Consider the following 11025-nt stretch of genomic DNA (forward strand, 5'->3'; position numbering starts at 1 on the left):
ACTGAAAGCACTCACCTCTCTGACTTCACATGTCCCATTTCAACATCCAACAGGGTCGCAAGCAACACGCACCAGCTAAATTGTAGGTGCTGCGGGTAGCGTGCAGAGGCTAAATTCTAGTTGCTGCGGGTAGCGTGCAGAGGCTAAATTGTAGGTGCTGTGGATAGCGTGCTGAGGCTAAATTGTAGGTGCTACGGGTAGCGTGCAGAGGCTAAATTGTAGGTGCTGCTGGTATCAGAGCGTATATGCGGTCTCCTGTGCACAGCTGCCGCCTGCCGCCTAAGGCAACAGGCTCAACTTGCCTCATTATAGGTGTGCCCCTGGATGTACTCAATGGGAGACAAGTCCGGAGACATTGCAGTCATGGGAGCACGTTTAGGCCACGCATGCTGCTCACTGTAACACAAGTAACATGACGCCTTGCGTTATGGTGGATAACAGCTTCTGGAACACTTTGGAGAAATGGCCATAACACTGATTCCATTAATAAATCAATTTAATGCTCACCTCTTTTAATTGTTTCACATATGTGTATACTGGGACAATATAAAAAAGTTATAAATGTCAAGATTGTTTCTAAATTGACAAATTTGAAAAATTTGCAGAAAAGTTGGTTTATTATCCAAAGAGATTTTTAAAAATAGTGAAAATATTGGTGTAAATTTCTGAGGACTTGATCTCATTTATTTAACCCCTCTACCCCCAAGGGTGGTTTGCACGTTACTGAACTGGCCAATTTTTACATTTCTGACCACTGTCCCTTTATAAGGCGAATCTGGAAGTTATAAGGGTTAAAAGTTGACCAGCGATTTCTCATTTTTGCAACAAAATTTACAAAACCATTTTTTTGGGACCACCTCACATTTGAAGTCACTTTGAGGGGTCTATATTTCAGAAAATACCTAAAAGCGACACCATTCTAAAAACTGCACCCGTCAAGCTGATCAAAACCACATTCAAGAAGTTTATTAACCCTTCAGGCGTTTCACAGGAGCAGAAGCAACGCGGAAGAAAAAAATGAACATTTAACTTTTTATTTACAAAAATGATCTTTTAGCAACATTTTTTTCATTTTTCCAAGTGTAAAAGGAGAAAATTGACCCCAAAAGTTATTGTGCAATTTGTCCTGAGTATGCTGATACCCCATATGTGGGGGGGACCACTGTTTGCATGCACGGCAGGGCTCAGAAGGGAAGGAGCGCTGTTTGACTTTTTCAAACTAAAATTGGCTGGAATTGAGATCGGACACCATGTCGCATTTAGCGAGCCCCTGATGTGCCTAAATAGTGGAAACCCGCCACAAGTAACCCCATTTTGGAAACTAGACCCCCTAATGAACTTATCTAGAAGTGTGGTGAGCACTTTGAACCCCCAAGTGTTTCGCTACAGTTTATAATAAGCATTTTTTTCCACAAAAATTATTTCTTAGTCCCCAATTTTTAATTTTCCCAAGGGTAACAGGAGAAATTGGACCCCAAAAGTTATTGTCCAATTTGTCCTGAGTACAGGGTGCACTGGTTCAGCTTTGGGAATGGTGGGCGCTGCCTTATCTTCTGCCCTGGGGTGTTTGTGTGATGGCTCCGCAGGACCCGAGAAGGAAGATGAGGAGGAAGAGGAAGAGGATGAAGAATCCGAAAAGTGCAGAAATGTGGGATCCTCTCCCTTACTATCAGTGTCGGAGGCAAGGAAAGAATATGCCTCCTCCATGGAATAGTGCTGTTGGAACGAATTGACAAGCTGGAGAATTTTGGCGTGAATATGGTACTTTGTGTGTACTTTATTGATAACTATATGTGTATGTGTGGAAGGAGATAGTGATTGGTGTAACTATTCTGAAAGAAGAAGCTAAAAGAAAAAAAATGCCTGTGGAAAAAAAGTTTAAAACAGGAGGTCTTAGCTCTGAGAAGTGAACTTATCAAAATTCGGCGGCTGCTGGATGTGCGCACGGGGATGGCCAAAATAAAAGTGTCTAAAACAGCCAGCATGAGCTCTGATAAGTGAACTGTTTCACTTATCAAAGTTTGGCGGCAGCTGTATGTTCACACGGGGGTGGCAAAAGGGGGGTGAGGAAAAAAGGAAAACAGCAGTCACAAATTCTGGTAAGTGAACTTTGTCACTTATCAAATTTTGGCGGCTGTGGGATGTGTGTATGGAGTTGGCGCAAAGGGGGCTGAGAAAAAGCGAGTTCAAGTGTTGATTGGTGAACTGCGTCACCAATCAACGCTCGGTGGCTTCGCAAAGGGGGTAGGAGGGGGGTAATAAGAGAGGGAAGGGGGATGGGAGGATTGGGGTGGATAAGAGAGATCGGTCAAGGATCAGGGATCAACAGTTAGGTTTGTAGTCAGGTGGTGAAAGGGGGGGTGAAAAAAATGGAAAAAGGCAGGCACAAGCTCTGATAAGTGAATTGCGTCACTTATCAAAGTTTGGCGGCTGCAGGATGTGTGTACGGAGTTGGCGCATGCAAAGGGGGCTGAGAAAAAAGTGAGCACGATTGTTGATTGGTGAACTGCGTCACCAATCAACGTTCGGCGGCTGCGCAAAGGGGGTTGGAGGAGGGTAGGAAAAGGGGGATGGGGGATGAAGAGAGATCAGACAGAGATCAGGGACCAACAGTTAGGGTTGTAGCGAGGTGGCGCAAAGGAGGGGTGGAAAAAATGGAAAATGTGCACAAAGAGAGGTGGAGGGGTAAAAAGAGGTGGAAGGGGGATTGGGGGATGAAGATAGATTGGGCAGGGATCAGGGATCAGGTAACACTTACAGTTGTAGTGTCTTTTTTCTGTCTTCTTTCTTCAGCAGGTATTGTGGTGCTACAGGCTGTTGTAGCACCACAAAACCCAGCACAGGAGCTCATGCTGTGTGTGACCGCTCTGCAGGAATCCTCAGGTAGAGTGAGGGCCCTTGCAGAGAAGTCAGACACATCGATCCCACCAATCACTGCTGGCCCTGGTGACCATGGCAACTGCCTAGGTTCGGAGCTCATAGCTCCAGTTCCTAGGCAGGTCACAGCCAGTTCACGAGCAGGGCACAGAGCGGTCACAGCATGATCGCAGCTGTGCCCTGTGATTGGAGTGATCGACAATGACATCAATCACGCCAACCAGCTCCTGCAGGCCCTGCTGGGCCTGTCCTAGGCTCTGACCTAGAATCAGTGCTATTAAAGCACCGATCCAGTCTGGTACCGGCAGGGCACAGTGCGGTAATACTGCCGCTGTGCCCTGCAAATGGCGCAATCTATGCGATCGGCGATTGCGCCAATCTGGGGGGTTTTCATCGGTGCTCGATCCTAGCCTGGGACCTTATTGTTTCAGCCAATCTGATTGGCTGAAACAATGAGAGAGGCTGCGATTGGCTGTTTAGAATTGAACAGCCAATAACAGTGCTCAAGAGGCCGGGAGGGCAAAATCGGAGCCCGGGAGGTGGACCCCATCTTCCGTAAGGTAAGATGTTGTCGTAATTTTAATGCGATCACCAGTTGCGGTATCGCATTAAAGGGCATGACATACTATCCGGTCCATCGTCATACGGGCCCGGGTCACCTGGCCTGGATAGTACGTCAAATGTCAGAAAGGGGTTAAAGTACGGAGAAGAAAAACGCCGAGAGAAGTAAAATCGAATAACTCACTTATAAAACAGATAAAATGATATGGGGCTGCCTTTCTTTGCCCTCTCGCCCATTTATTTATTTTACAGTTCCTGTTAAACAGGTCGGGCACTGGTGCGCTGATCTCTTATGGAACAAGTACCACCCACCACTGTACAAGTTGTGATAAATAGCCCATGTGGAATTAGAAAAAAAATAGCTTGATCTTGGATGCTTTAACAGTGTGGAAAATGGTGCTATACGAGTTTTCTTTTTTCCTTTTTTCTACTTTATTTTATTTTGTAAACTGTGAATTGAATCTTAAAGTGTTTGAGAAACTGCAAATTTCAGAAAAATTGACTCAAACTTGAAACTCCATTTATCTCTAATCACCATATTTGTAAAGACTTTCTTGCGGCCAGGGCAGTTTTATTCCTCAATGAATGCCGTACAAAACCCCAAAAAATACGGAAGAATAGAAATTTGTTCGCGTTTTTTACCACTTATAAAAATAAGTCCCTTATTAGTTTTGTGTGTAAAGGAAGATAAAATGTTATTGCTCCAAGAATGAGGTGAGAAAGCGAGAAAGAAAAGAAAGTAGAAAAAATAAAAAATGGCCAAGTCTGCAAGGGTTAAGAGTTTTCAGATACAGTAGATAACAGGAATATAATTTACACATCAGTTGTGCAAGTATTTAATATATTATTTTGCTGCCTGTCTGGAACTTTAGGATGTTCACCTAAGGCTCTTTCTAGCCTGGAGGGGATAGATCTGAAGAAACCTTGGTGGAAATTTTGTACCATGAAAGCATAAATGAATGGATTGATGCAACTGTTAAGGTAAGCCAGACTGGTAATAATAGTGTGTACAATAGGGTATAGAAGGATAGAGTCATAATAATCAGATATTAGTGGCCAGATGTAATATGGAAACCAGCAGATGAAGAAACACAATATAACAGCGGTGATGATCCTGGAGGATCTCTGAGATCTCTGGGATCTCTTACTTTTTCTAATTTTGTAGAAAATGGTGACATAAGTGGTGAAGATTATCACAAAAGGGATCGAAAACATTATAACTAATCTGATCAGCTGAATGTTCCGATATAGCTCAGGGTTGTAAGGATGTATATAATAATAATAATAATAATGTACGCACCATTCACCTACATCACCTACACGGTATGTATATAAGTTATACACTAAACCTGTTAAAATTAAGCTCAAGACCCAAATGATTGCTGCAGTGATTCTCACCAGTTTGAAAGTTCTGTGAACTTTTGCCCAAAATGGCCTCATGACAGAGACCCAGCGGTCAATACTCATGGCTGTCAGGAGTAGAACACTGGCGCTCATGTTTATATTAAACAGAAACATGTTAAATGCACAATATGCAAAATCAAAGTTATATGACAAAAATGTAGCCCACTCAGCAATTCGCAGAGGAAGAGATGCACAGCAAAGGAAGTCCGCGATGGCCAGGTGGAGGAACCACACGGCATTGATTGTGTTTTTCATCCTGAATCCGGCAATCCAGATGACTAATCCATTACCGATAATCCCCAGAGCAAAAACAATGCTGTATAAAGTAATTGCCACAGTCTGTATAATGTACAGATTATAATGAAACTCCTTTAAGTATTCATCAGATGACCTGAGAAGACAGGGTAAGGTCGACATAAGGGAAATTAAGAATTTGTAGCTCCTTACATGTCTACCTAGTTTACAGGGGCTAATATCCACGTATGGTCACACTGTGAAGCTGGAAGTTATATACCATCATATTCCTCCCATTCTAGAACAGAACTCATTGATCATTTTGGCTTTATTTGAACAGAAAGACCCAAGGTACCTTTTGAAAATCCAATGAAAAATTGTGGGAAGGGTTGTGAAGCTAATATACAATACATGAGTCCAGAGTGACATTTAACCCCCTTACCCCCAAGGGTGGTTTGCACGTTAATGACCAGGCCAATTTTTACAATTCTGACCACCGTCCCTTTATGAGGTAATAACTCTGTAACTCTTCCTTGAATCCCGGTGATTCTGAGATTTTTTTTGTGTGACATATTGTACTTAATTATAGTGTTAAAATTTCTTTGATATGACTTGCGTTTATTTGTGAAAAAAAAACGGAAATTTGCCATAAATTTAGAAAATATTGCAATTTACAAATTTGAATTTTCATGTCCTTAAATCACAGAGATACTGTATGTCACACAAAATACATAATACATAACATTTCCCACATGTCTACTTTACATAAGCACAATTTTGGAACCAAAATTATTTTGTTGGGAAGTTATAAGGGTTAAAATAAAACAGCGATTTCTCATTTTTAAAACATCATTTTTTATTTGGGATCACATCACATATTACGTCACTTTGAGGGATCTATGTGATAGAATATACCCAAAAGTGACAGCATTATAAAAACTGCACCCCTCAAGGTGCTTAAAACCACATTCAAAATGTTTATTAACCCTTCAGGTGCTTCACAGGGATTTTTGGAATGTTTAAAAGAAAATGAACATTTAATATTTTTTCACAAAAAAATTACTTCTGATCAGATTTTTTTATTTTACCAAGTGTAAAAGGAGAAATTGGACCCCAAAAGTTGTTGTGCAATTTGTCCTGAGTATTCTGATATCCCATATATGCAGGTCAACCACTGTTTGGGCGCATGGCAGAGCTCGGAAGGGAAGGAGCACCGTTTGACTTTTCAATGCAAAATTAGCTTGAATTAAGATAGAACGCCATGTGCTGTTTGGAGAGCCCCTGATGTGCCTAAACAGTGGAAACCCCCAACAAGTGACACCATTTTGGAAACTAGACCCCCTACGGAACATATCTAGATGTGTGGTGAGCACTTTAAGCCCCCAAGTGCTTCACAGAAGTTTATAACGTAGAGATGTAAAAATAAAAAATCATATTTTTTTCACAAAAATGATATTTTTGACCACAATTTTTTATTTTTCCAAGGGTAAAAAAAGAAATTGGACCCCAAAAGTTATTTTGCAATTTGTCCTGAGTACGCTGATACCCCATATGTGGGGGTAAACCACTGTTTTTTAAAAAAATATTTGGCATTTGCTTCCATATGTTTGTAGATATATGTATGTATGTTATGTAGATGACACTGCAATTATACACAGCAGTCCATCTATATTACAGCAACTGCTGTGTATAATTAAAGTATCGCCTATAATATACACAGAATGCTGTATATAAAATGTATAGGAAACACAGTACAGTTTCACCTATATAATGTATATAGAGCAGTATCACCTACATAATGTTTAGAGAGCAGTCTGTATACATAATATAGGTGATACTGCAACTGTTATATTTACAATATACAGGTGATACTGCTGCTGATTTATGTAATTGCATGATCACCTACATATTGTATATACACTGTTGCATATACATTATAGAGGTGATACTGCTAGTGCTGTTCATACACTGCTACTACAGCATCACCTACATAACATATATACAGCACTAGCAGTATTACATATAGTATGCACTTGGACACATTGATCTTGGCTGGCACTTACCCAGATCCTTGTGCTGAGGGGGAAAGCGATAAGGAGCTGCAGCACGTGCAGTGTCGAACATGCAGGGGAAAGGAGGCTGGAGTGGATCCTGAATTTTGCCGGTGACAGTGATCAGGAAAAAAAAAAGTCCATGTGTGCGCTGTCCCCGCTGATTGCCGTGGCGGGCGCTGTTCATGCGCCGCGACAAGTGCTGCCACAGTTGCCGTGTGTGTCATCAACAGGGGCCGCCTTGGCTGCTGCGCACGCTTTAGGGAGGGCCGGCGCGCAGCCTTGTCAGCTCCTGCACAAGGGACAATGCACGCTGACCTGCTCCTTCAAAAGATTTCAAGGGCCCGTGGCGAATTTGCAATTCAGAGCTGCCGGCCAACCGAGCAAATGCCCTCCTGGGCAGATTATCAATCCGGGCCTGGATGACTATCCTCGAACGCTATGTGGTATGAATCGGGGATCACCAGCACCACACCTAAAAAGCGCTCTGCCTTTCCAGCTAAAACACATCAGAGCGATTCAAGTATATCACTCTCCAGTTAGTATATCTCACAGATGGCAGCGCACACTGAAAGCACTCACCTCTCTTACTTCACATGCCCCATTTCAACATCCAACAGGGTCGCAAGCAAAACGCAGCAGCTAAATTGTAGGTGCTGCGCGTAGCATGCAGAGGCTAAATTTTAGGTGCTGCGGGTAGCGTGCAGAGGCTAAATTCTAGTTGCTGCGGGTAGGAGAGCGCATATGCCGTCTCCTGTGCAAAGCAGCTGCCTGCCGCCTGAGGCAACAGGCTCAACTTGCCTCATTATAGGTGCACCCCTGGATGTACTCAATGGGAGACAAGTCCGGAGACATTGCAGTCATGGGAGCACGTTTAGGCCACGCATGCTGCTCACAGTAACACAAGTAACATGCCGCCTTGCGTTATGGTGGATAACGGCTTCTGGAACACTTTGGAGAAATGGCCATAACACTGATTCCATTAATAAATCAATTTAATGTTCACCTGATAATGTATTTTGAATAACAACCTTACATTATCCCACGGTGAACCATAATCCTGAGAGTAGGAACAGTGAGTAGAGATAAATTCCCATCAGTAGTGTCTTGTCTGTAGGAGAATGTTCCCTGCTCAGTTTAACTTTTAATAATTTAACAATTGTAGAGACAGAGTCTGAACTAAAGAAGATCTGTCACCATATCTTACAATGCTAGAGATGATCAAAAATGGTGAAGTGGATTTGGGTCTCCTGGAATTATGCTAATGTCTGCCTTTACCAAAATACAGATTTTTTTGTAATTCACTTTTGTGTAGATTCAGCAAATTGGTAGCACCTGGATGTAAATTTTCTTAACCATAAAGATCAAAATGAAGGATTAGAAAATAAAGGAATACTCCTTATAATCTCATTACTGCTCATCCTTCTGGCCGCTCCGTTCCTTCCATTAATCATCCGGACCTTGCTGCATCTTCTGATCACTTACAATCAAGCTGAAATCTGGTGAACGGTTCTGCACATGAGCACATAAGGTCACGGCACACGTCTTCATAATTCTGGAATGTCAACACGTGCAACGGTAATCAGGAGATATGGGGAAGAACGATCAGGTTATGGTGAGGAGTGCAGCAGCCAGAGATGTGAGTGGTAATGTGCGTATAAGGGTTTGTTTTACATTCATTGGGCTCTGAGGTCAGGAGAGACCCCAAAACATAATAAGGGATGTTAACATTTATGGAGCATAACTTCTCTTCGAATCAAATTCCCAGGAAAAATATGCGCGTTTAGGAAAATCCAAATCTTGCCTGAGTCGTTCATTTCTAGACAATATTTTTTTAGACTTTTTGGAGATGGTATACTATATAATCCTATCTTAGCTCTTACATTAAAATAATCATTTTATAAGTCATGTGACACCGAGAATATTTCAGATGACCCAAATTCTTCACACAATAAGTAGCAAAATACAAACACAGTAAAATCATAGTAAGAGGTGCTGTTGTTAGCGTTAATTTTTTAAACTTGTTAATAAACTCTGTGATTATTATAAAATGTATTTTCTCAGAGGAATTGTCTAATAATATTACTGCTCCAGAATTCTAGGCCAAAAGTTATCTCCTCTTTTATTGTTTCACATATGTGTATACTGCGACAATATAAAAAAGTTATGAAAGTCAAGAATGATTCTAAATTGACAAATTTGAAAAATTTCCAGAAAAGCTGGTTTATTTTCCAAAGTGATTTTTAAAAATAGTGAAAATATTGGCGTAAATTTCTGAGGTCTTGATCTCCTTTATTTAACCCTTTTACCCCAAGGGTGGTTTCCATGTTAATGACCTGGCCAATTTGTGCAATTCTGACTACTGTCCCTTTATGAGGTAATAACGCTGGAACGCTTTAACGCATCTTGGCAATTCTGACAATGCTATTTCGTGACATATTGTACTTCACGATAGTGGTAAAATTTCTTCTATATAACTCGCGTTTATTTGTGTAAAAAACAGAAATTTGGCAAAAATGTTGAAAATTTTGCAATTTTCAAACTTTGAATTTTTATGCCCTTAAAAGAGAAATATGTCACACAAAATTGTTAATAAATAACATTTCCCACATGTCTACTTTACATCTGCACAAATTTTGGAAACAATTTTTTTGTTAGGAATGTATAAGAGTAAAAAGTTGACAAGCGATTTCTCATTTTTATAACAGAATTTACAAACCCATTTTTTTTAGGAACCACCTCACATCTGAAGTCACTTTGAGAAATCTATATGGTAGAAAATACCCAAAAGTGACACCATTCTAAAAGCTGCACCCGTCAAGCTGATCAAAACCACATTCAAGAAGTTTATTAACCCTTCAGGTGTGTCACAGGAGCAGAAGCAACGTAAAAGTAAAAAATTAACATTTAACTTTTTATTCACAAAAATGATCTTTTAGCAACTTTTTTTATTTTACCAAGGGTAAAAGGAGAAAATTGACCCCAAAAGTTATTGTGTAATTTGTCCTCAGTATGATGATACCCCAAATGTGGGGGGACCACTGTTTGGGTGCACGGCAGGGCTTAGAAGGGAAGGAGCGCCGTTTGACTTTTTCAAACTAAAATTGGCTGGAATTGAGATTGGATGCAATGTCGCATTTAGGGAGCCCCTGATGTGATAAACAGTGGAATCCCACCACAAGTGACCCCATTTTGGAAACTATACCCCCTAAGGAACTTATCTAGATGTGTGGTGAGCACTTTAAACCCCCAAGTTCTTCACAGAAGTTTATAATGTAGAGCCATAAAAATAAAAAAATCATATTTTTTCACAAAAATGATTTTTCGCCCCCAATTTTTTATTTTTACAAGGTTAGCAGGAGAAATTGGACCCCAAATGTTGTTGTCTAATTTGTCCTGAGTATGCTGATACCCCATATGTGGGGAAACCACTGTTTGGGCACACAGTAGGGCTCAGAAGGAAGGAGCGCCGTTTGACTTTTGCATACTAAAATTGGTTGGAATTGAGATTGGACGACATGTCGCGTATGGCGAGCTCCTGATGTGCCTAAATAGTGGAAACCCCCCACAAGTGACCCCGTTTTGGAAACTAGACCCCCTGAGGAATTTATCTAGAAGTGTTGTGAGCACTTTGAACCCCCAAGTGTTTCGCTAAAGTTTATAATGCCCGGGCGTAATAATATTTTTTTTTTCCACAGAAATGATTTCTTAGTCCCCAAATTTTAATTTTCCCCAGAGTAACAGGAGAAATTGGACCCCAAAAGTTATTGTCCAATTTCTCCTGAGTACGGGGTGCGCTGGTTCCACTGCAGAAATGGTGGGTGCTGTCCTGGGGCATCTGCGTGGAGGTTCTGCAGGACTCAAGGAGGAAGATGAGGAGGAGAAAGAGGAAGAGGAT

At 41.2% G+C, this 11025-nt stretch overlaps 1 protein-coding gene across 1 annotated transcript; it reads right to left on the reverse strand.

Moving 5' to 3' along the window:
* Positions 1–4251: 4251 nt before the first annotated feature.
* On the reverse strand, positions 4252–5259 carry LOC141084994 (N-formyl peptide receptor 3-like). Its single transcript, XM_073569920.1, has one exon. It carries the CDS (start codon positions 5257–5259, stop codon positions 4252–4254), a length of 1008 nt encoding a protein of 335 aa, XP_073426021.1.
* Positions 5260–11025: the final 5766 nt, after the last annotated feature.

This window comes from Dendrobates tinctorius, unplaced genomic scaffold (assembly GCF_039654945.1).
Source record: "Dendrobates tinctorius isolate UK_male_01 unplaced genomic scaffold, ASM3965494v1 ptg000028l, whole genome shotgun sequence".
Lineage (NCBI taxonomy): Eukaryota > Metazoa > Chordata > Amphibia > Anura > Dendrobatidae > Dendrobates > Dendrobates tinctorius.